Source organism: Equus asinus, chromosome 29 (genome assembly GCF_041296235.1).
Source record: "Equus asinus isolate D_3611 breed Donkey chromosome 29, EquAss-T2T_v2, whole genome shotgun sequence".
Taxonomy (NCBI): domain Eukaryota; kingdom Metazoa; phylum Chordata; class Mammalia; order Perissodactyla; family Equidae; genus Equus; species Equus asinus.
Genome location: NC_091818.1, coordinates 25,806,942 through 25,832,786, shown reverse-complemented (window position 1 = coordinate 25,832,786; position 25,845 = coordinate 25,806,942). Strand labels below are relative to the sequence as shown.

The 25,845-nt window shown below is 38.2% G+C and overlaps 1 protein-coding gene across 5 annotated transcripts in view; it reads left to right on the top strand.

The window, feature by feature from the left end:
• ARMC3 (armadillo repeat containing 3) overlaps nt 1-25,109 on the top strand; it is a 92,085-nt gene extending 66,976 nt beyond the window's left edge. Inside the window, exons 13-19 of one of the 5 annotated variants that reach the window (XM_014865042.3) lie at nt 845-1,013; nt 3,455-3,555; nt 4,248-4,349; nt 4,780-4,875; nt 16,998-17,198; nt 19,101-19,263; nt 23,856-25,109. In XM_014865042.3, the coding sequence (XP_014720528.2) occupies nt 845-1,013; nt 3,455-3,555; nt 4,248-4,349; nt 4,780-4,875; nt 16,998-17,198; nt 19,101-19,263; nt 23,856-24,065 (1,042 nt within the window). In that variant the 3' untranslated portion in view covers nt 24,066-25,109. Of the gene's footprint in view, nt 1-844; nt 1,014-3,454; nt 3,556-4,247; nt 4,350-4,767; nt 4,876-16,997; nt 17,199-18,843; nt 18,967-19,100; nt 19,264-23,855 lie in introns of those variants that run through there. The other 4 variants (XM_044762383.2, XM_070501149.1, XM_070501148.1 and 1 more) reach the window with 4 other exon arrangements.
• Nucleotides 25,110-25,845: the final 736 nt, after the last annotated feature.

Below are 25,845 nucleotides of genomic sequence, written 5' to 3'. Positions count from 1 at the left end.
AGTGGAGCTGGCTCAAGTTTCTGGCTCAGATGAAGAGCAGAAGATGAAGAAGCACACTCCTGAGGCCCAAAGAAGGTCAAGCAGAGTCTGCATTCCCACCCTCAGGCTGCAGAGCGCTCAGGGGCTCTGCGTGTCACAGCACCGGCCTTACCTCTGAAGGGACTGCCTAGCGGAAACTGAGTCCCTTCCTCTCGCTTCCACTTAGCGCTTTCCCTCACCACCTTTACGAAATCCTCTTCCACGTTTCCTCTTCCACTTTTTTATCTTGATAAATGCTTCTCTTTCACTTTCTTCTACTATTGCTAAACACAATCCTATTTGACTTTCAAAGCTAAAATAAGATGGACACGCCCAAACTACCATCTCCATTTTTCTCTCTTCCCCACCCAAACCTTGTCATTAGAATTATGCGGTTAACTGGCCTCCCCAAATGTGCTCTCCTCACCACCAGCAGATGAGTTAGTTGCCTTTAGCATATCAGCAAATAGGGTTTTAAGATTCTACGGACAGGTTTACCCTATTTCTAACCATTTTTATTCTTTGTATCTATCTCCTGGTGAGCTGAAACAGTTGGAGTCCAACACTAATTTTGCTTTAAATGAAGAACCGTTTTTCTGAGCGTCCTTTTTAACTGTTTGAATATGGGTTACTACGTGGCATATATGTTCTCAAAAAGGCCTGCTCTGTCTTCATCATTCTGTCAGTATCACTTTATCTCAAAGAGTGGATGGCTTTAACCTTCCGTCTGAATTCTTCCTTCAAGATCTTAGCTAGGTATATAAATGAGAACTTAGTGTTGGATTGCCTGTATAAAGCTAATAATGCTTTTTCCTTTTGTTGACAGGGCCTTAGATATCCTTGAAGAAATTAATCTCTCAGTAAGTCGAAAAAATAAATTCAGTGAGGCAGCTCATAACAAATTGCTCAACAACCACTTGTCTCTGAAATACAGCCAGACTGGGTATTTGTCATCAAGTAACATAATTAGTGATGGATTCTATGATTACGGTCGGGTAAGTGGCAGCCCTAATTTTTCTTTTAGTTTGTGTGATAATTTCTTCTTTAGTCATGATGCCATTACATTGCAACTCTATAACCACCTAACAGACCTTATATTTTTATAGACAGAAACTGGGGGGTCAGACTTCATCCTTAGCTTTGTCTGGCTATAAGAGTTTGCATTTGTGTACAGTTTTAACTAGAATCTGATTACTCGTGCTTAAATCAGCTGACTAATGCTAGTCTTGTGTTTCAGAGAAGATAGAAGGAGCATTTCATTTGAGGGGTTCTGTTACTTTTAGGGCTCAATGTTAGTGATAAAAATTGAAGTATAATGTTTTCATTTTATTAATTATAATCTAATTGAAATTAATGAAATCGTAATATTGAATTTTAAAATATAATGTAGAAGAATATTATTTGACTTCACATTTCTGATTATGATTTTAAAAACAACATATAGTGTAATGCAGTGTTAATGTTGAGAGAAATGGGAAGCTAAAATTTAGAATCTTGAGGACTTTTTGACATTGCTGCTTAAATCAGCATTTTCTTCTTCTTCTGGAAACCAAAAGCAATAAGGAGAATGGGGAAAATTTCAAAAATCCACCAATCCCAGTTTAGGCAAAACTAGGAAACAGATAGGATCCACAGACTTCCCCCAGATTTAAGAGTTACTAAAAGTCCCTGAAATCAGGCAGAAGCTGTGCAAGAGGGAGAATGAAAAGGAAAACAAAACAGCACAGAGAGGGACAAGAGAGCTGGTGGTGGCAGATCTCAGCAGGCACCATCAAAAATATATACTTCCTGAGGTGATGAGAGGACTCAGAAGCGCAAAAGCTGTATGTCCCGTTTGCCAGGCGGGCGCAGGCCCTGAGGAATCGGGGTGAGCAAGGCTGGCAGCAGAAGCCGTCTTGGACCAATCCGGTTCAAAGAAGCAGAGGAAAGAGGCTGTAAGAGGATCACATAGCTGAGCCATACTTGCAGGAAACACCCTCATGGTAACAAAATCTGAGACATTTTGAATAATGAAAACCAGCCAGCCTAAAACTTTATCTCTTCCTTCTGCTTCCCCCGGCCACCACCACCACAGCTACCATCACACACACACCCCTACAAACCGCTGAGAAGTTGCTGATCCAAGACAGCCTATCTCTTTCAATGATGAGTAGTTTTTAAAAAGCTGTACAACGTTATTCGTACAAAGATGCTTTACGAAAAACCGACAAGGAACGCTTACAAGAAAAATGTTGCCATGGATCAGATAAAATTGTGGCAAAATCTATTTGTGCGTGAATTTTTTTAAAATTTAATGAGGCAATACCCTTTATAAAGGAGAGTTCTCTAATTCATTCATTCAGTAAATATTAAGTTTCTAATATTGTAGGCTTTGACTATGTCAGTGAACAGAAGAGACACAGATGTCTACTCCCACGGTCGCGGTGAGAGGAGACAGACAATAAGCAATAAGCATCACAAACAAATGAATGAAGTCACAGGATGGAAATAAGAGCTATGGGTGGGGGGAATGTGGAGCAGAGGCAGGATAAGGGGGCTCTGTAGTGCTGGGGACTAGTGGGCTTGATGGTTGTAATTTTAGAAACTGTGGTCAGGTAGGCCCGCTGAGAGGGTAATACCTGAGCAAAATCTTGACAGAGGTGAGGGACTTCACCATGGGGATATCTGGGGGAGAGCTTTCTAGGCGGAGGAGACCAGTGCAGAAGCCACAGGGTGTAAACAGGCTTGGCATATTGAAAGCACAGCAAAGTCAGTGTAGCCAGGGCTGAGTGAACCACGGGCCAGAATAGTAGAGACTATATCAGAGAGGAGAGAGAGACCCTCGCATGTAAGTCGTGTAGACAACTGGAAGGATTTTGGCCTTTGGTCTGAATGAAGTGGAAACCTTGGCAGGGTTCTGGGTGGACGAATGACATGATCTGTCTTATTTTACAAGGATCATGAAAAGCATCTTGGATGAGAGAGGAATCTAATTATAACATGACTGGAAAAAGACCTCAGAAGGCGATCTGGTCTAACCCTCTTCACCAGGCTGGTAAAATTGCTGGGACTAGCCTTTGTCTAGCCTATTTTTAGACATCCTCGTGACATTTTTAGTGATCTGTTTAGTAACTAGTTACTTCTACAGACCATAAGTTCTCCCTAATATATATAGATGAATTTGCAAAGTCAAATACTCTCAGAGGCCAAACTGATAATTATGGTGTGAAAAAGCTGAGTACAAAGCAATAGAGATTATGGGGAACTGTCTTGCCCAAAGGTGAGCTATCCACAAACTTCAGGTTCCCATTTCTAAATGTGTGTGTTTATGTGCTTGTGAGTGTGTGTGTGTGTAAAACTAGACCCCTCAAGCAGTTGAGAACATATTCTATCAATAGCCATTTTTTAAAAGATGCCCCATCCGGATATTATTTTTCAACCCTTAAATTATCTACAGATAAATCCTGGCACCAAACTTCCGCCTTTGAAGGATCTCGCCTTTCAAGAACCAAGTGATCTCCGTGCTATACTCTTAGTTAACAGTAAATCTTCTGAAGTGTGAGTCTTTCTGGGGAGGAGGCATCCGGGGAAACACATGATTTTTTGGTTTGTCCATCATCACGTGAATATGTAAAGATTCCCCGTACAGTACCTTTTTCTCCCTTGTATTTAGACCACCCTAAAAATAAACACGGGTCCATAAACTCATAGCTTGATGTAGTCAAGACCGTGGAATAACCACAACCATAGTTTTGCCTTTGACTTCACTTCAGCAGTCAATTCCATGTATATTTCTGCAGTCAGGACTTATTCCTCTTCTGGCAACATGAAGTAACTGAAAAAAGTGTAAATAGACAGGAGCAAACCAAGATCAATTATGTTTGCACATCTCCAGAACTGTATGCAGGTATATGCTGTCCAATTTTTTTAATAAAATAAGAAATAATAGAGCTAAAAATTATAGCTTGGACATTCTTCTTTAAAATGGTCATGTATACCTGTATATTTATATAATACATTTTATGTGACACATTTTATAAAAATATTTCCTGTTCTGGCTCGTGAAAAGCTTTATAATATTCTTTTTGTCTTATTTTGACCTCTCCTTCATGCTTTTCAAAGAATATGTCACTGTTAAAAGGCAGCTCCAAATGTGATTTTCAGAAAAAAATCTGTTTTGTAAGACAAAGACAATACTGGCAAATAAATTATTTTAATTTGTGCATAATTTCAAATATGTACAACTTTAGCTCTCCACCTGCATCTATGGAAGATAAATCATCAGACGTTGGTTATGGACGGAGTATTTCTTCTTCATCTTCCTTAAGAAGAGCAAGTAAAGAAAAGACCAAGTAAGAAAATGGTGTTCTATCTATACTCAAATAATTCTCCCCTTAATTTGGGAGTAAAAAAAAATAAATTTAGACTTTGGCAACTTAATTCGTATTATTCCTACAGTAATGTGATTTCCTAATTGCTTTTTTTAAATTGCTGATGGAAAAGGAGGCAGAAAACCTGGTTTTACGTCCTGTCTGCTGTGACCTACAGTGAGGTCTTGAGCACAAGACTCAGTGTCTGTGCACACGTTTATCTCCTTCTCTGGAGATGGAATAATGCCCGGAGCCCCGCTTCACAGGACTGAAAGGAATCAAAACATATAATGGGAGTGAAAATGCCTTAGGGATTATGAAAAGCTTTGCAAATGTAATGTATTGTTATTTTCCATATGATTGAAATTGGTTATGGTTTTTTTCAAATAAGAAAAAATAGTTATCATTTTAGTGCCGCATTTGGATCTCCCACAGAAGAGAAATCAGAACCTGCTTCCGGTCGAAACACAGCTCTTGGCAAAGGCACCGCTAAAGAAAAAGCATCGAGGTAAGAAGTGTGTCACTGTCTTCGCGTTAGAATCCCATCAGGTTGTAATTGCGCAACAAAGTTGGTTGGAAAGGGAAGGGCTAGTTTTTGAATGGGAAGTGTTTCTTATGGAATCAGTATAAACGAGGCAAGACTCCTGAGATGTAATTAAAAGGTAACTTTGTTTTTGTCTCTTTAAAACTTACCCAGAGGGAATTTCTTCTCCTGCCTCTGGATGAGAACTCACTTTGATCACTGTAAAATCCTACAATCATTCTAATTCACAAACGACAACAGAAACAGCAGACTCCAGTTGGTCATTCGAAACTCCAGCCCTGTGTAGTAATGAACTTAAAATGACCTTTCCTGCCCTTCCCCACAGCCGCCCCCGCAAGGGGTGAGCCCAGACCCTGGAGTGTGGTGGTTCTCGCTCTCGGGCCTTGTGCTTCCACATCTGCTCCCCGTCTTGCTCACAGAGATTATACTCGTTACTTGTTGGGCTTTAGAACTGAGAGAGACCATCGTGGCCTCTTGGCTGGCTCTGAGGCAGGTGTCTCCCTTTGGTCTACCCAACTGCGGTCCTGGAGAAGAATTGGCCTTCTGCCACCTTGATAAGGGAACGATGGGCCACTGGTCTGATGAGTGACCAGTACAGACATATTATACATATCATCATCAATCAAAGCCCGTCTTTCCCTCTGGTATCTCTGATACCACCTCAGCTTTGATTTTGGGTGGTTCTCCTATCCTGGGCTCTTTTTATCTTATTTTTCTTACAGCTCAGTCTGATTCTTAATCCTAAAGCTTTTGGAAAAGAATGGGCAGTCCTTCTGGGTTGAAATTTATTTCATATACTTGTAAGTATCAAAATGCTGATCTTCAGACAGCCATGAGTTTTTAATTGTGATATTTGATATTAATGTTTTGCTGTAACATTTGGAAGCGCTCACATCGTTATCTCATTTGACCCATGTCTCCTTGTTCTATGGATGAGTCCTTTCTTCTCTGGTCCTCTTTGCTCTCTCCTCATCCTCTACAAAGACCTTACATATTGATAAGTTTTTGTATATCCATTGCCTATTGAACTTCTCTATCCTGTTACCCAGGAAACAAAACGTCCAAACTAAAGTCATTGTTCTCCCCAACTCCCAAACCTCCTCCTCCACCTCTATTCCCTCTGTCGATTAATGTGTCCATTTTCCCATACAATTACCCAAATCTAGGCGTCATCTGAAAGTCCTTCTCCCTTATCCCCAGCACTGAACAAATCTCTTAGTCCTATCCACTCTGTGTCTTAAATGTTTATTGCATCATTCTTTCCTTCATTTTTCACTTTTACTTCCCCAGTTCGGGCCTTTATATTATATCTCAATCTCATTAATCTCCTTATTATAAGAGCATCTTGCCTTTTGAATAGCCATCCATAAACCCATCCTCCACAATATCCTGCAGAGTTAACTTTTGGAAATAAAAGTCTGATCATATTACTCTGCCTAAAATAAGAACTCCTTAAATCTTCCAGATGGAGTCCAGACTCCAACCGTGGCATACCTTGGACGAGCCTTCCATGTCTCGTAGCCATGGCAAATTCCTGTTCTTTCTTTGTTCTCTTTATGTTTTTGTTTTTGTGAGGCCTTCCCTGATCACTCCAGGTTAAATATTCTCTTTGTTTCCACTCATTTGTGAATTTGATTCTATCTCTTACATGTAACCTGAACTGATTGATGTTGATTTATTTATTTTTCTTACTGAGCAATGAGCTGCTCGAGATCTGGGACCATGCCTTTTCAATCTTTTTATTCAAAGAGCCTAGAATAATATCAGGCACATCAGGGACAGTAAAGAAGCATTTATTGATTAAATATTCACAAATTATTTCAAATATTGAACGCTGGTGGTTGGAAGGAATAGATGTTTGACTCCCTTACAATATGCCCAGGGAGAATAATTATAAACAAATGAGGATAATCATTCCTTCCATACCATTTCCATTCTCCTCCTTGTCTCTGCATATTCTTGCATCTCACTTCTTGCTTGAAGATAAACCCTGATGTGCTCCCAATATTCAAGAGGATTGTTAGCATAAAGGAGGACACACAAATTTTGGATTCAGACAAAACTGGTCCACGGCTTTTTTATCTGTAAAATGGAAGTGATGATTCCTTCCTCATAGAGGTGCTGGGAGAGTAGGTGAGATGATGTATGGAAAGTGCCTACACCATTGCCTTGCCATATTTAAGTGATTGATGTCAGTCCAGTCTCTTTCCCCTTCTTAGCCCTGGGTCCACAGGGGGATAGATTGGTCATAATCTTGTTGTCCTCTTGTCAATCTTTTGGTCAACTCTTCTTGTCCTATGACTATAAAAACTTTGGACCCCTAGAGAGAGTAAAATATTTGAGATCTCCTCATCTAATAATGTCACAGGCATGTTTAATGTTAACAAAAAGTTACTGAGAGATACTGACAAAGAATAGTGAGACCTCTGGAACCACGAAGTGGCTGAATTTTTGAAAAGGAGAGGAGAGAAGAGATGGGAAACAAGCAAGTCAGTTATGTTTGCGGTGGCCTAATACGGACAAAAAAAGTATGGATTTCTCTCTTCTTGATGAATATCATTACCACATACCATGTAAATTAAAATCCTTCAGCAAGAAGCTCTCACCGGGTGAGCAGCCACCATGTTATTTTCGTGTTGGAAGGTTTTCGTTGCACTCTCGTTGACGGCAAAACATTCACAGGAGAGGAGATTAATTTATTTCCCATTTATTCAGTCACCTTCTTGATGCTTTCCCAGACTTCACTGAAACCAACGTCTAATATGCCCTCTAAAGCTTTTCGTTATAAAGACCATTCTCCTTACAATAAACATTTATTATTCCTATTTGTGAAATGTATTTTGAGTTCTATCTGTAGTATATTTTTGTATTCGGTCCAGTTTTCATAAAGTTGATTGCACCTGAGTCTGTTATACACACTTAAAAGTTTATTGTTTTTCTGACTCCTGTTTTGTCTCCTTCTAGTCTGTTCATCTCTGGAGACTTCTGGATATCTACAGCACATACTTTAACATTTCTGCTTCTTGGACGATCTTGATTCCAATCATAATGGCTTCCTAAAACATTTTTGTTTTTAAAATAATTTTTCTCAAACTCTCTTTTTACCTTACTGGTTTTTCTCTTCCTCTCCCCGCGCGCGCACACACACACACACACACACAGGCAAACACGTGTAGACACACAACGTACCCTTCTACACCCAGAATAAATGTATCTCCACCTTGTACAATACTCTCTTCTCATACTTATGGAGTAGATTGAGTGGAATAGGACACTCAATTGGAATAGATTTCTTTCAATATTTAGCTTCTCCAGTTTCTGATGTTTATCACTCGTGGAATTTATCAAATGCTACCTGGTATTGTGATTATTTTTCACATACCAAAATCTTCCTGCTTAAATTGAAACCCCAAGTAGGCTGGATTCATGACTTATATTTCCCTCACTAGCCTTGCCCTGTAATTTATATATTCAAATAGTTGATGGTATCAAAAAGGAGCAAGTGATTAAATTTTGAAAATGTCAGTACTCAATTTGGAGCCAGACAAATCTCTCTCTCTAATTACCTACTCCTCCACCAATGGAATATCCCTATGGTTTGGGATTCACACAGTAAATCTCTCTTTTCTGAGGTAGTTTTGCTAACGTCTGCAAGCAAGGTAAAAGTTCTGCTATCTTTAGTCATACATTGATGTTCTTTCTGAGGATTAATTTTACAGGAGTTAATTTTGTAATTTCCAAGTGCTTGTTTCCATATTTATTTAGAAAGAAATTCATTCAAGTAATGAAGCACTTATTAACACAACTTGGCAGCCTTTGTGAGAAAGAAGTCCAAATGAAACACTTCTATTTATAGCGACAGAAAACTATAGTTCAGGAGTTCCAGTAAATTCTCTCTTTTTCATCACTCAATAAGATTGCCCTCCCTGATGCGTTCACCTGGTGTACTGGATGTCATCTTCTACATGCCAGACGATTCTTCTTACTTCAGGCAACACACTCAGTGAGAAGCACACCTGCTTGGTTTTGTAGGTGGTTCTGAGGAATCACAGGGCCGAACTCTCCAATCTTATAAAGCCACCCTGTAATTTTAGAAAATAGGTACACTCATCTATGCTTTCTCTCATTCTAACTGACCTTCCGAGTGTTGGTTCTTAGTTTACTGAAATCTTACTATGTATATGAAGATGTTCAGTTTACCTGTCTTACAAAAAAGACAAAGGGTTAAGATGATATAGCTGGGAAATAGTCATTTTTGCTTAGAGATTTTATCATAATATATTGTTAGTGCATTTCATACATGTTTAGACTCTCTCCTTAACTGCAGTAAATAGAATATTAAATTAGAAAATATAAACCTTTTAGTATTAGTTGTGATTATAGAGTTTTGTGTAATTCTCCAATAGCAGTTGATAGGATTATTTTTGTGGGTTTTTTCCCCCTCAAAATAAAGAGAAAACTCGTGTGGACTTTTGTTAATCGCCCCTCCCTTACAACCACTTCAATAATCCTTAAAGGTCATTCCCACCCCTAATGTACTACTAGTGGAACAGAACGCTCAATACTTGTGAATACATAATTTAGGAGATTTGGCTGCCTACCCTGGCCTAGCTCCATTTTCTTAGCTTTCATATATATATGAAATTATATATATATATATATAATTATGGCTAAGATTTATTATAGCAAAAGATACTATGCAGGGACAGCAGGAAAAAGATACACGCAAACAAAAGCTGGAGAAGTCACACACAGGCCTCCTGGTCCTTCTTTTCTGCTAGCATAGCATAGGATGCAATTTTCTCCTGTGAGCTAGCCCCACTCGAGGAAGCCACTGAGTCCAGGTGGGCTCCAGAATTCATAAACGTGCAGACTCCAATCTCCTATAGGAAAAAACCAATTGGGATGACAGTACAGCTCTCTCAGGCCAGAAGGAAGTGGCATAACATTTTTCAAGTGCTAAAAGAATCAACTTTGTATTCTCTATCTGGTAAAACTATCCTTCAGCCGTGAAGAGGGGAAATAAAGATCCTTCAGCAATGAAAAGGGGAAATAAAGACATTCTCAGGGGAAGGAAAACAAAGTGTTTATTGCTAGCAGGCCCAGCCTTACAGATTGGCTAACTAAAGGAAGTTCTTCAAACAAAAAGAAAATAGTGAAAGAATCTAGAAAGATCAGGAAGAAAGAAGAAACAACAAACAAGAGCTGAAATATGGGTATATAAAATAGACTATCCATTTCCCTATGAGTTTTATGAATCATATTTGATGATTGAACCAAAAATTATAACACCATCTGATACTCAAGAAAATGATATTTAAAGGGGGAGAAGGTAAATGGAACTCAATGGATGTGAGGTTTCCACACTTCACTCAAAGTGGTAAAATGTGGATACCAGTAGACTGTGATAAGCTATGTATTTATATTATAATACCTACCATAACCACTACAAACCAATACAAAGAGCTACACTCAAAACCAGTATAAATAAATCAAGATGGGAAACTAAAAAATGTTCAAGTAACCCATAGGAAGACAAGAAAAGAAAAACAGAGGGCTAAGAACCACTCAAAAGGGAGAGACTGGCAGAGTGGATTAAAAAGTCATGATCTAACTGTATACTGTTTAAAGAAACTCACTTCAAATTCATTGATATAGGTAGATCGAAAGTGAAAGGATGGAAAAATATACTACTTAAATATTAATCTAAAAAAAGCAAAAGTGGCTTTTTCAATATGTAATAAAGTAGACTTCAGAGCAAAGAAAATATCTAGAGACAAAGAGGGACAACATTACATATGACAAAGTGGATCAATCCATGAGGAAGTCATAATGATCTAATGTATGTTAGATGCACCAAACAAGACAGCCTCAAAATACAAGAGGCAAAAGCTGATAGAGCAGAAAGGAGAAATAGACAAATATAAAATTACGCTTGAGGACTTCAGCACTCTCCTCTGAGCAACTCCTAGAACCATGTGATCTAAAGTCATCAGCAATTTAAAATATGTGAAATCCTACAGGATATGGTCTCTGACCAAAATAGAATCAAACTATAAATTAATAACAGAAAGACGACAAGAAAATCTCTAAATATTTTGAAACTGAAGGACACACTTCTGAAGAATCTATTGGACAAAAGGAAATCTCAAAGGACATTTAAAAATACAGAGACCTGAATGAAAATACAACATATCAAATTTTGTGGGATACAGCGAAAGCTGTGCTGAAGGGGAATTTATTTCACTAATGTAATAGAAAGAAAGAGAGGCTTTAAATTAATAATCTAAGCTCTTACCTCAAGAAACTAGAAAAAGAAGAGCAAAATAAACCCAATAGAAGCAGAGGGAAGAAAATGAAAAGGAGCAGAAATCAATGAAATTGAAAACAGAAAAACAATAGAGGAGGTCAATGAAATCAAAAGCTGATTCCTTAAAACATCGATAACATTGATAAACTTCTAGCAAGACTGACAATAGAGAGGGAAGACATAAATATCAATAGCAGAAATGAAGAGGGAATTATCATCACAAACCCTACACACATTAAAGGATAATAATATGAGCACCTTAATTCAGTAACTTAGATGAAATAGACCAAGTCATCAAAAACTGCAGACAATCAAAACTCACCAAAGATGAAATAGATGACCTAAATTGTCCTATAACCATTAAAGAAATTGAGTTTATAAAACCTTTCTAAAATAGAAATCTGACCCAGATGGTTCCATTAGTGAATTCCACCAAACATTTCAATAATTAACACCAACTCAAAACAATCTTTTCCAGAAAATAGAAGAGAATGTTTCCCAGCTCACGTTATGATACCAGCATTATCCTAATGACAGTACCAGACAAGGACATTATAAGAAAATTACAGCTCAATATTCCTCATGAACATAATGCAAAAATTCTTTCTGAAATTTAGCAAATCAAATCCAGCAATATATAAAAAGATTGATTCATCCAAGAAGATCTTATCCCAGGAATGCAAGGTTAGTTCAACATTTGAAAATCAATCAGGGTAATCCACCATATTAACAATGTAAAGAAGAAAAACCACCCAATCATATTAATTAATGCAGAAAAATCATATGACAAAATTCAACATTCTATTCATGATAAAAAATAAAACTGTCAGCAAAATAGGAATATAAGGGAATTGCCTCAACCTAATAAAAGCCATCCACAAAAAAATCTACTGATTACATTGTACTTAACTGTGGAAGGCTGCAAAGATCATGAACAAGACAAGGATAACTGTTCTTATCACTCCTATTCAACATCATATTGGAAGTCCTACGCATTGCAATAGGGCAATTTTTAAAATATATACAGAGTGGAAAATGAGGGGAAAAAAACTGTTCCTATTTTCAGACAACATGACTTTCTAAATAGACAATCCTTAAGGAATCCACTTAAAAAAAAAAACCCTCCTGGAACCCTGGAACTAATAGGTGAGTTTAGCAACATGTCAGAATATAACGCCAACACATAAAAATCAATCATATTTCTATATGTTAGCAAAAAAAGAAAAAATTTTTTGAAAACCAAAAAATTTTGAAAACCATTTTTCTGTTTTTTGGTGAGGAAGATTAGCCCTGAGCTAACATCTGTGGCCAATCTTCCTCTTTTTGCTTGAAGAAGATTGTCGCTGAGCTAACATGTGTCCAATCTGCCTCTATTTCCTATGTGGGATGCCACCACAGCATGGCTTGATGAGCAGTGTGTAGGTCTGCAGCCGGGATCCAAACCTGCGAACCCCGGGCTGCCGAAGTAGAGCATGCAAACTTAATCACTATGCCACCAGGCTGGCCCCATGAATATCATTTTTAATAGTCCTAAAAAACTAAATGTGAAATAAGAATGAGAGTGAAACAGAACATGTATAGGACTTATATATTGATAACTATAAAACATAAAGGAAATCAAAGAATCACTAAATAAGTGAGGAGATATACTGTGTTTGTGTATTGGAAAACTCAACATAGTAAAAATGTCAGTTTTGCCCAAATTGATCTATAGATTTGATAGAATTCTATCAAAATTCCAGCAGGATTTTTTGTAGCTATAGACATGCTGATTCTAAAACTTTTATGGAAAAGTAAATAAATTATAATAGCCAAAATAATTTTGAAAAAGAAGAATAAAGTTGAGAGAATTACTCTACCTGATTTTATGACTTACTATAAAGCTACAGTAACCAAGATAGTATGGTGGTGGTAAAGGGATAGACAGAGGCATGAATGAACAGAATGGAGTCCAATAATAGATGGCACAGACATGTCCAATATATTTTTAACTGAAATTTTTATGAGATAATTGTAGATTCACATGGTGTTGTAAGAAATATGAACCCTCCCATGAACCCTTTGCCCAGTTTCCCCCAATGAAAACATTTTCAACATCGTAACCAGGATGTTGATTGATACAATCTAATGATTTTTAAAAATTATTTTATTGAGGTCTTATTGGCTTATAACATTATGTAAATTTCAGGTGTACATTATTATCAGTTTCTGAATAGATTGCGTCCTGTTCACCACTGATTGCCTAATTTTTTTCCATCACCACACACACATGCCCCTTTACCCTGTTCTCTCTCTTCCCACCCCCTTCCCCTCTGATAACCACTAATCCCTTCTGCTTATCCATGTGTTTGTTTATCTTCCACACATAAGTGAAATCACACATGTTTGTCTTTCTCTGTCTGGCTTATTTCACTTAGCCTCATATCTTCAAGGTCCATCCATGTTGTCATAAGTGGCACGATTTTGTCTTTTTCTATGGCTGAGTAGTACTCCTACAATCCAATGATTTTATTCAGGTTCTCCCCAGTTTTACTTCTATGGATGTGTGTGTATGAATTTAGTTCTATACAATTTTATCACACATGTAGGTTCATGTATCTATGACTACAACTAAGATAATGAACAGTCCCATCACCATAAGGATCCTTCGTGTCTAATTACTCCAGCACCATTTGTTGAAAAGGCTGTACTGCTACTATTGAATTGCTTTTGTACCTTTGTCAAAAATCAGTTAAGCATATTTGTGTGAGTCTATTTCTGGGTTCTCTGTTCTGTTACATTAATCTGTCTATCCCTCTACCAGTACTCTGTCTGGATTGCTGTCACTATATGGTAAAACTTGATATCGAGTAGAGTTTTTCTTCCCACTTTATTCTTCTTTGTCAAGATTGATTTAGCTATTCCAGGGCCTTTGCTTTTCCATATAAGTTTTAGAATAAGATTTTTTACGTCTACAAAGAAATTTGCTTGAATTTTGATAGGAGTTACATGAAACCTAGAGATCATCTTAGGGAGAATTGATATCTTTAATATGTTGTATCTTTAAATCTATGAACCCAGTATGTCTCATTATTTAGGGCTTCTTTGATTGCTTTCAATAGCATTTTTTAATATTTAGCTCACAGACCCTGTGCAAGTTTTGTGAAGTTTATACCTACGGATTTAATTTTCTTGGAGCAATTGTAAGTGCTCCAAAAGTTTTTTTGGTTTCCACATATTCATTGTTACTATATAGAAACATAATTGATTTTTGAGTGTGGATCTTATATCTTGAGACCTTGATGAACTCACTTGTTAGTTCTAGGAGTATTCTTGGTAGGTTCCTTGGGATTTTCTACATAGACAATCATGTCATCTGCTTTGTCTTTAGTTTTCAGTAATTTGAATTTGATGTGTCTGGGAGTGGATTTCTTTGGGTTTACCTTATTGACATTCACTGAAATTCTTGACTATGTAGATTTATGTCTTTAACCAAATTGAGGAAGCCATGTCAGCCCTAATTTATTCAATATTTTTTCTACTGCGTCCTTTCTCCTCTTCTTCTAAGTCTTTGATGACACCAATATTAGATTTTTTTTTTATTGCATCACAAGTCCCAAAGACTCTGTCAAATGCTTTTTCAATCTTTCATTCTTTGTATTGTTCTTATTGGATAATTTTTTAAATCTATCTTCAAGTTCATGGATTCTTTCCTCTGTTATCTCCATTCTCCTATTAAACCCATTCATGGAGTTGTGGGTTTTTTTTTAAGTTTTGGTTATTGTATTTTTCGGTTCCAAAATTCCATTTTTATATATTCTATTTCTTTCTAAGACTTTCTAACTACTTATTTCAACAGTGTTTGACCTTACTTATTGAAGTATTTTACATTCGTGTGATCTTGGCATTGATGTCTATTGATTGTCTTTTCTCATATGAATTGAAGCTTTCCTTGTTCTTCATATGCTGAGTAATTATATTATATTATGTTATGAGTCCAACAAGTCTTATTTTTGGGTCTTAGATACATTCTAAGAAGAATGTTCCTTTTGTGTGTGTGTTTTAACAGGCAATTGATCCAGCTGGTTTCAGTCTTCAAATTCTAGCCATTGTTCTGTGGGTCATCATTCCACTGTCAGTCCCAGTTTTCAAAGGCTTTGCAGTGCTATTTGGAGCAGTCCTGCATATGTGCCAACTAGCGTCCAGTTGGGGACTTGGGTGGTTGGCTAACCAATAGTTCCATCCTCAAAATCTATGGTGTGCTGTTTAGGGTTAGAACCATGCATGTGCAGTTCAGGGGGAAGCCTAGGAATTCATAAACAATTTCATGAGCTTGCTCTCCTGAGTTTCTCTCTCTCCATGACCTCCCTTGTTTTTTCTGGTTCTTTGAGGTCTCCTTTTTGGTCCTTAAGCCAGAAAACTTGATTTACCCTGCCCTGATACACTCTTGCCATGACTGCACTTGTATCTACAGCCAAAACACCAGGAAGACTAAGAAGTATAAAGTGGTTTGGGATTCTTAAGAGACCCCAATGTCACCACTGCCAGCACTGTCTGAGTATTCCTTAGGAACTGGGGCACAAGAGAATACAGAAAAATAAGAAAAACCAGAAGACAAAAACAGAGCTTTCTTCCATTCTCTGTCTTCCCTGTTTCTCAAGAGCGTTTCTCCTTGAGCTCTCTCTCTTTCTGTACCGATGCCCACTTCTAGATTTTGGGCTATGTTTAGTTCAGCTTGGAGAATACTGGAGGAAAATAAAAAGATAAACTCACCATCTATTCAACAGTAATTCACATGTTGGTCTTCTCTGATGTTCCTGCTACTATTTGCTTTTCAGAGTCTTTAAACAGCTGTTGCATGCATCCTGTCCGGATTTTATGACTGCGTTCAACAGGAGAGACAGGGTGAAGTGTGCTGACTCCATGTTACCTGGAGGGAGAACCCGTGTCATTGTTTTTGTGCAACTCATTATTTAATGAGGGAACCAGTAGGATGTTAATACTGGTTCAAAGAACATTTGAGGAGTTAGGCATTTATATCCAGTTTAATTAATAAGTGTTAGAAAAAGATTGCTGAGTGCGTAAAAGACTGGTTAACATCCTACAGGACAATAGACTATAACCTTTGGGAGTATCTTTTCCATTGGATAGAAATAATTTGTATCTCTACTAAATAAAAATTTATATGTTAACTAGTAACTTCTCTAAGTCTGAAACTTTTAATTAATAGTATCTTTACTGCTTACTAAGTACATTTCATTTTTCTTAAGTACAGAACTAATTGCATTTCCCTAGATAAACTTTGGTTAAGTATTTGCCCTTGCATGACATAGAAATTCTGTGTCATCCTTATTTTGTTTGCGTTTTTCCATGGTTTGGATAATTTTTCTTAAAAATAGTGATCCACATTCTTCTTGTAGAAGGTCCCAACTGAAGCAAGAGATGAGATAAGACTGGCTTAGACTTCCTGAGGAGGCAACCTATTTTTTTCCAATTCAATAAATATTTATTACATACCTACCATATGCCAGACATCTTGCTAAGCAATTGTGCAGAAGACGGATGCATGACTTTCATAATATATATCAATCATGTAATGTTATCTTTAAAATTAATTTCTTCTGCATAATTAGAGACTATGAAACTTTATCGTTGTCATTGAGAATTTGAGAACTATACGTGATGTGGTTGTTGAGGTAGAAAATATTCTATTTCTGTCATACGCTTCAGATTAACTCAGAGCACAGTTAGTATTTATTCATTTCGTGATTTTGATGGCTATTGTTTACTCTCAAAGGAAAGGCAGAGGAAAAAAAGAAGAGGAAAAAGTGAAGGAGGAAGAAGAAGTGTTGGCAGTACCCAAATTGCCCGGAGAAGGGAACTATGATAAAGAGTGGTACCCTCCAGCTGATTCTGACTTCTGTGTTTATGTGTATGAAGTGACCAAATCAATTCTTCCCATAACCAGTATTAAGGAACAGATTGAGGTTCTTGCAAAGTAAGTTGTCTATATATACACATGCATTTTCATTTTCTGAAAAAAAGTTTTTGGTTTTAGTGGTCTGCATGTTTTAGCCAATTTTCAGATAACTACACCATAATAAAATTGAATTTGACAGCACCCTACCTCTGACTCTGAAGGAGAAACACAATGAATTGAAAAAATTCTCAATTACTATTTTAGGTCATATTTCCACCAAGAATCAGAGCTAGGAGCTGGAAATTGCTTAAAGAAAAATGCCTATGTCATTTTCTCCAGCTAAACCATTCATCCTTCAGCATGATCCTGAAGAAGTTAGGAATGAGTCAAAAGTTTGAAAATTAAATTATTCCTTAGGTATATGGGGTGTTCACAATTTAAAGGAATCTTAGTGTGAATTAGTGTAAACTCACAAATTATTTTCTCATATAAATAACCGTCCCCTGTTTTTATGTTGTCTGACTGATTTTTGTGTGTTACGTTGCCCTAAAGCGGAAGTGTGAATATTCTAATTGATGGCTGTTTGGGCCGGCTCTGCGCGCCGTATAAAGCAGGGAAGTTGCCTTTTCAATTAGAGCGTTTAATGTGATTCCACTAAGAGAAAGCTGAGAACTTGATTTGGTGACTGTAAGGGATTAGAGATCAGTAGAAATAGAGGAGAGGCTTCATGACTGACACCAACCAGTAGGTGAACTCCTGGGGTGTGCAACAGCTGCAGTCTCCATAGGTGCCTGTATCTACTCCAAACAGAAGTGAGTTGCAGTCATCAAACCTGGATGTGACAACTGCAAGAAGCACAGCCGCCAGATCACTGACTTCTTGTCAGCCAAACTGGAAGAGAACATTTTTGGCTACTGAAGTTTTCCTGGTGTCCTTGAGAAGTGATGACTCCAGCAGAATTCTGATGCAGCTCATTTCAACATTTGCCAAATTTCCTCATGCTTTGTTCCTATCAGAAATACTTTTCATCATTTCCAAATAACTGTTGGTTTAACCCAAGCCCACCCCAAGCTAGAGATACAGAGATTTGTGCCGATGCCTTGGGTTCCTAGCATTCCTTACAGTACACCTGGCTGGTGGAACCCTGGGTCAGTTCAGTGGCTTCCTCCCCAACCTCCTCTGTTGCCTTTCACCATTGTCTTCTTCGATTTGTTCCACATACAGCAAGGGGAAATTGTTCCCTTAAAATTTGCAATTCTGCCTATACTCCAAGATTGTAGTAGCCTTAGTTGACAGAGGATTTTTGCAGATGTGTTTACTGACTTCTTCAGTGACGTCTATAGTATTAGGAGAAACCCACAGGCAAAGTAGACCACATGCATCCCGCCTCTCCACCTAACTGTTACTTAGTGCTCCTTTTTACCTCTTCCTCTCTCCTCTAACTTCAGTGTTAGCCAAATACCCTGTCTTTCTCTAAATTAAAAAAAAAAATTTAAGAAAAAATAATTATAAAGCTTGAAGATATTCGTGAATCTAATGGGAAAATTCCTCTGTGTTTGTCTTCTCTGAGTTTAAATTCCTTAAAAGAAGGATCATATGTTAGTATGATGTCTTGGATTTCAGATTGAAACATTTAAAACTACTTTTAAAGAGTAAGAAAATGTTAAAACTGCATACATACTGATACAAATTTACTGTGATATTGATTTGTATCTTGTTACAGATATTGGGAGAATTAGCATTCATTTCTTTCTTCGTGTTGAATGAAATTGTTAGAATTTCAGTTTATATATGATAGTTTGAATACAATAAGTGCAACATTAACCTACGTATAGTAAGTATATTTTTTAAAGTAAAGCAAACAATAAAAATCAGAAGGATTATAGTTTTTACACATATAATTATACATATAGTTACTCTCAAAGCATCCCAAATGAGATCTTAAACTCGACTGATTTGATCTCAATGCAATTGACACAGGTATGTGGCAGAAAAAATGGGCGGTAAAATTCCGAAAGAGAAACTCCACGATTTCGGCTGGGAGCTTCACATAAGTGAACTAAAATATCAACTTAAATCTAATGTTGTACCAATTGGACAGATCAAAAAAGGAACCTTCTACCATCGAGCCTTGCTTTTCAAGGTATTTCAGATATTTTGCCTCATTTGCCATTAGGTAGAAATGTTCTGTCTGTATCATAATGGAGTGAGCCAGTTGCTAACATTTAACCAGACACTAGTAATCCTATCACTTAGATTTACTTATATTTGAGATACATATGTACGTGTATATAGATACATACACACACATACATGCATACATATTCACCAGACTATTGGAAGCGTATTCATCAGCATTTATCATACACCTACTATAGGCCAGGGCCTCTTCTAGGGTCTGGGAATCTATAGTTACCAAGTTGACAGTCCCTGCATGCAGACTTGTGGGTTCCAAGGTGATGTCAAGGAAAGTTTCTGGGGAGGAATTGGCACGTAGCCTGAGTATGAGAGACTACATAGGATTTCAGCAGGTAAAGAAGGAAGATGAGAGTATTCTAAACCAAGCAAACATTTTATACAAAATTACAGGTGTAGAGTCAATGGTCCATTTGAGGAATGTAGAGTAGCTTGTCTGAAGAAAGGAGAAGGGGTTGATTGGGGCTAAAAGACCAGATCACAAAGCACTGTGTGAGTTTGCACTTGATCCTAAAATCTGTGGGTAGCCACTGAATATTGTTAAGGGGAAAGTGGTAACATGGTTTTGAGAGACTGTTCAGGCAGCAGAATGAGGAATCAATTAGAGCAGGGGCCAGGCTGGAAATGGGAAGACCAATTGGAAGGTCAATGGAGCAAGAAGTATGGGTGACCTATGCTAAAGCCATGGTCATGAGCGTGTGAGAGAGGGGGTGAATTTAGAGGGAGATTTAGGAGATGAAACTGAAAGGAGCTGGTGACCGCCTGGGTGTGGTGTACGATTGCACGAGAAGAGTAAAATTATTTTCAGGCTGTGGTCAGGGCAGTTGGTAATGATGGCATTATTCACCGAGATGGTGGGCACCAGAGAAGGCTCAGGTTTGAGAGAGGATTATCTCTTTTTGTTCTTGTTGTTCCATTATACCCAATTCTGGAATATAATAGGAATTGGAAGAATGGTTTGAGTGTATAAAACTCCTACCCTCTCCCAGATACCTATAAACCTCATTGCATCTACATATATCTTGCCTCCAGTTTCAAGTTAATTCTATTTATAATCCAAGTGCCAGTCTTTCCTATTTCTCTGGATTTCTTGCTCTATCAATTCTTCTTTCCTGTCTCAAATCTCCGTCTCTCTATTAGCTGTTTCTCCTTTAAAATCTAAACTTAAGTCTACAATATTGAAAGAGAAAATATAAATCTTTCTCGTAATATCTACAAATACTCCTATAGCTCCTAGTACCATGACCACCATCATTTTGAGCTATGAACGAGGCACTTGATGAACATAATTGTGAAGGGTCTCAAAAATGCCAAAAGTTGAAATGACTACCCTTGTTTTAAAGACAAGAAAACTGATACTTAGAGAAGGAATTTACCCAAGGCCAGCTGGAGGTACAGCTGGAATGTAAACCCTTGCCTATCTGAATCAAGACTTACTGTACTGTGGGGTCAGCCCTGTGGCAGACTGGTTAAGTTCATGCAGTTCCCTTCAGGGGCCCAGGGTTCCACCAGTTTGGATCCTGAGCACGGACCTAGCACTGCTCATGAGGCCATGCTGAGGTGGTGTCCCACATAGCACAACCAGAAGGACCTACAACTAGAATACACAACTATGTGCTAGGGGGCTTTGGGGAGAAGAAAAAGAAGAAGAAGAAAAAGATTGACAACAGATGTTAGCTCAGGTGCCAAGCTTAAAAAAAAAAAAAATAGTTACCATACCACTTCTATCTGTAGATAATTCTCATTCCCTGTCAAAATTCTGAGTGATCTCAGCTCCTTGTCCCTCCCTGGCACACCTCATTTTTCTCCTCAGCTCCCTGCAGTCTGGCTTTTTCTCCCTCAGTAAGGAACAAAGTGATCTATTGTCTGTCTTATTTGATGTGTCAAAGAATTTGTCATTGGTCCTTCTCTTTCTTTGACACCACTCTATTCAGTAACTTTGTCCTCTCTTTCCACTTCATCTGAGTCTCCTTTGGGCACCTCTTTTCCTCCACCCCTCTCTTAAATGTTGGGATGCCTCAAGGTTCTGACCCGGACTCTTCTCTTTTCTCCCTTTATGTACTTCATATGGTGACGTCATCCTCACACGTGGTGTTAAATACCACCAAAATGCCTAAGGTTTCCAGATCCTTTCCTCTGTCCCACCAACCTCTCCTGATCCCAGATCTATGTATCTGTTTACCCTGTAGCCGGCTGCACTTGAGTGTCTCATAGATACTGTATTCATCTGCTAAGGCTGCTGTAACAAAATACCGTACACTGAATGGCTTAAACAATAAACACTTCTCACAGTTCTGGAGGCTGAGAAGTCCATGATCGAGGTGCCATCAGAGCCAGCGTCTGGTGAGGGCCCACTTCCTGGTTCACAGTGGCCACTTTCTTACTGTAGCCTCACATGTGGAGGGAGAGGGCGCTCTGGTCCCTTCCTCCTCTTACAAGGGCACTAATCCCACAGTGAGGGCTCCACCCTCATGACCTCATCTAAACCTAATAACTCCTTAAGGACCCACCCCACACTGGGAATTACCATCACATTAAGGATTAGGGCTTCAACATACGAATTTGGGGAAGACACAAACATCCAGGACACAGCATTATGCCAAAATGAATTCCTTACTCTCACCCCTCAGCTGAGTCATGCAATTAATTACCAGTTCTTGCCCACCACTGAAATCCTGAACACCAATACTCACTGATAGAACCTCTTATCCTTCCACCTCCTAAATTGTTCACTCCCCCTACATATACTCTTCATCTCCACCATTTTCTTCCAGGTTTTTGGCTCTTGTTTAGCAGCCTAGATAATTCGTCCACAGACCTTAGAATTGGCTCACTCATTTCCCTCATTTTCTTGCCCCATCCTTCCACCCCTTTGCCTTACCAGCCCACCCTGCACCAATCCAGTTGGCCTGCCCCTTTCCATGATGATACTCAGGCTGCAGAGCATGACAGTGGGGAATGCCCCAGCTGATTCAGGGTGTCCAATGCGGGTGCACATGCGTGTTGCCTGGTCACCCTTTTCCAGCTCCAGTCTCAGGCTTTTCCTCCTCAGCAGCTGCGCCCCACATCTGCCCTTCTTCCTCAGCCTTTTCATCTCCCCCTCTTCCTCCAAGCAGATGACCTTGTTTCCCGCTTCACAAAGGAAATAGAGACTTTCAGATGGAAACTCATTCAACTTAGTTGGAGGCAGTATCACCCTGAGGTTAAGAACTCAGACTCTGAGAGTCCCTGGCTTTCCCATTAGGTCATCACTTACTGGGACGTTGGGAAAAGTATCTGACCTCAGTTTTACTCTCTATAAAATGTGGAATACAATAGCATCTATTCCACAGGTTGTTTTGACGATTTAAAGTGCCTTGATGTAGAATAAGAGATCGGTAATTATTACTTTGGAAAACATCATATAATTAGATGTTTAGCTTTGTCTCTCTGCCCCACTAGACTATGCGTGCCATACGCTCAGATACTGCTGTGTTAGAATTGACTGCTTACCAGGCAGTCTCAGGCTAGATAGAACAGGAGGCCCTAAAAATGACAGTCAGGTCTTAATCATCTTGATCCACTCAAGACTACCTGGTACCGTCATTACATAGTAAGTAATTGATAAATTACATTCATAAATAAATACATGGGTTGTTAAAACAACACAGTCCTTGCCTTCTTGTAGTAGGAACATTAGTTGTGTACTTGCCCTGGGCCAGCATTCACGGCTGTCAGCACTTGACACGTATTAATTCTCTTCATCTTTAAAACCACCCTACAAGGAAGGTAGGTATACTGTTCTTAGCCTGGTTTCACAGAGGAAAAGAGGGAAACACAGAGAGGCTGAATCATTTGCTTGAGGTGACAACAACTAGTATGTGGCTGAGCCAAAATTCAAACCCGGGCAGTCTGAGGCAGCTCTCTTATCCACTATGATATGGCTAAGAAGTTTCTAGATTATTTTAAAGGCACTTTTTTAGTAACCTCAAAATCAGGACAAATTGAAGAGACAGCTTCTAAGGAAGCTAAGCAACCCCTGAGGAGGTGGCAGGAGGCAGCACCAGGACAGACACTCACAGTCCTCCTCCTCTTGCGCCCCATCACCCATCTCCGTCACACAGAATAAACCGGCTAGAGACACGTCCCCACCAATCTGATCCCTCTATGCAATCCCACCGCGTATCACACCCAAAGCGCAGCCCAGAAACAGGGGAAGATTGATAGATGTACCAGCGCTGAAAGCCCGCGGAATAGCTTTTCTGCAATGACATCATCAATCTTGTGCTGATACAATGCAGCGTAACTGCCTGGAAAATGTCACTTCCCAGCAGGGCCTACACAGAGATTTTGAGTGCACAGAATCTTGAGGAACAAGGGAACTTATCACATCTTATTGGCTCCTATCACAACATTTCGCATTTTTTCAGCCTCCTTTCTAAGCATGTCTTCGCAAGAGTTGTATATTTCACCTTCAGCCAAGGTGGGTCTTACAACTGAGGATTTTCCTCCACCCGCCTCCCTCTTCACTCTTGGTTGATCTCGTGTTTTCTCCCACAGGCTCTGGCTGATAAAATTGGCATCGGCTGCTCTCTGGTTCGCGGGGAGTATGGCAGAGCTTGGAATGAAGTTAAGCTGATGAATGAATCTCGTAAGGGAGCGATTGGGGGTCTGCCTCCTCCCGAGGTATACATAGTTGACCTCATGTTCCATCCAGGAGGACTGATGAAGTTGAGAAGTAGAGAGGCAGATCTGTATAGATTTCTTTAAACCATCAAATGAACACAAAAAGGGTTCAAGCCAGAAATTCATTATATGCATTTTCTACGGAGTTCACCAATTGATTTTGTTTCTTTAAATAGAAGTATTAGAAATGTTCTCTCTGTGTAGAAATGAGGAGAATTGGATCAAACTTGGTTGTGCTTCTGATTCCGGGCTTTTGGGAAGAGTTCAGTCTGATTAGATCATATTATGGGCACTGTCCCTCATGGAAAGCCTGTTATTGTCAAAATTAGTCCAACCCACTATTTCCTAAGGGGCATCTCTGCCTGTTGGGAATCATGTGGAAAAGCATCCAGCTGCTGTTCTCAGGACAACACCATGGCCTCATGACTGTCATTCTTCATACCCAGAATGCTTCAGGAACACTTGGTTAAATAAATTCCATGTTTTTTTATTGTCTTCAGTCACTTTGTCCCACTTTCATAAAGTAAGATTATTGATAGTTTGATTATTATAGCTCTATTTTAGTATTATAAATTCTTTCTACAAATTTTTTGTTCGCATTTCTTAAAACTTACGATTAAGTAGGCTATTTAATATACTTCACTGAACTAAAAATATTTCTAAAAGTGATTTCCATAAACTGTCTTTGTCTTGTCTGTGTTGACTTGGAAATATGCCTTCAATTCAAAACAATTCTGATTTGCTTCTACACATTTTAATGCTGGGTCACAAACTATTATTTTAAATTTATATCACTTAAAAATTCTTCTTTTCTAGAAAATTTTGAAATATAGAAATAGAGTAAAGCTTTACTCAGGAATTGCGTTTTCGATATTGAGCACAAAATGGGAGAGACATGCATTTCAAATGGTAAGAGAAATAAAAACAAGTAATATGATGAATCTCATCAAGTATTTATTTCCTCGTCAGGCTGTAAGTCTAAAATTTACTTGTGTAATCATTTTACTAGAAGGTTTTTAAAAGTGAGTTTGATTTTAGAAATTAAGGCTAAGATTATTCTGTATGAACCTGTATGTAATTTCAAAGAATGTACAATTCTTTATTTCAAAATAAAGTTCTTTATATCAGACGGTGTGGTAATTATTTATCTTGCAATTTCATGAATTAGAGCATGGATTATACGATATAAACCCATCTAAGCATTTTCAAGTCTGTTTTGATCCAGAAAGCATTTAAAGTGGATTACAAAGATGTAGAAGATGTAGCAAGATAAAAATAAATGAAAAACAGGTATAACTGTAGGAAAGAAAGTTCAACAAGGCCAAGAATAAGCTTAGAATTCAAATGCCTCCATGAAAATCCTGTCTATTTGTTAGAGGTGGGTGACATCAAGATGGAATGAGGCAAAAGTTCCATAGAGAGCCACTATGATATGGTCTAGGTAGACACTACTTTTTTTTTTTTGCATCTTTGAGACAATTATGCATACCGTCTGTGTCAGCTAAGTTCCAGGTAATTATTGAACAGGAATGAGTTTAAGTTATATTCTCAGACAAGTCTTTGAAGTTGATTTTGTGTTACCAGGTAAGTGTAAAGCCATAAAATTTAATAATAAGCCAATCTATTATAAAAAGAAAACACATTTACAATAGCAACCACAATTATAAAAGACCTACAAATAGATTTAACAAAGAATACACAAAAAAAACTATAAAATTTTAATGAGATCTGGATAAATGAAGATACACACCAGTTTTCTTGATGGAAAACTCAGCAATATAAAGATTTCAGTGCTCTCCATATTAATATATACATTTAGTATAATTTCAATTAGAATCCCAACACATTTTCTTTTCTGGAACTT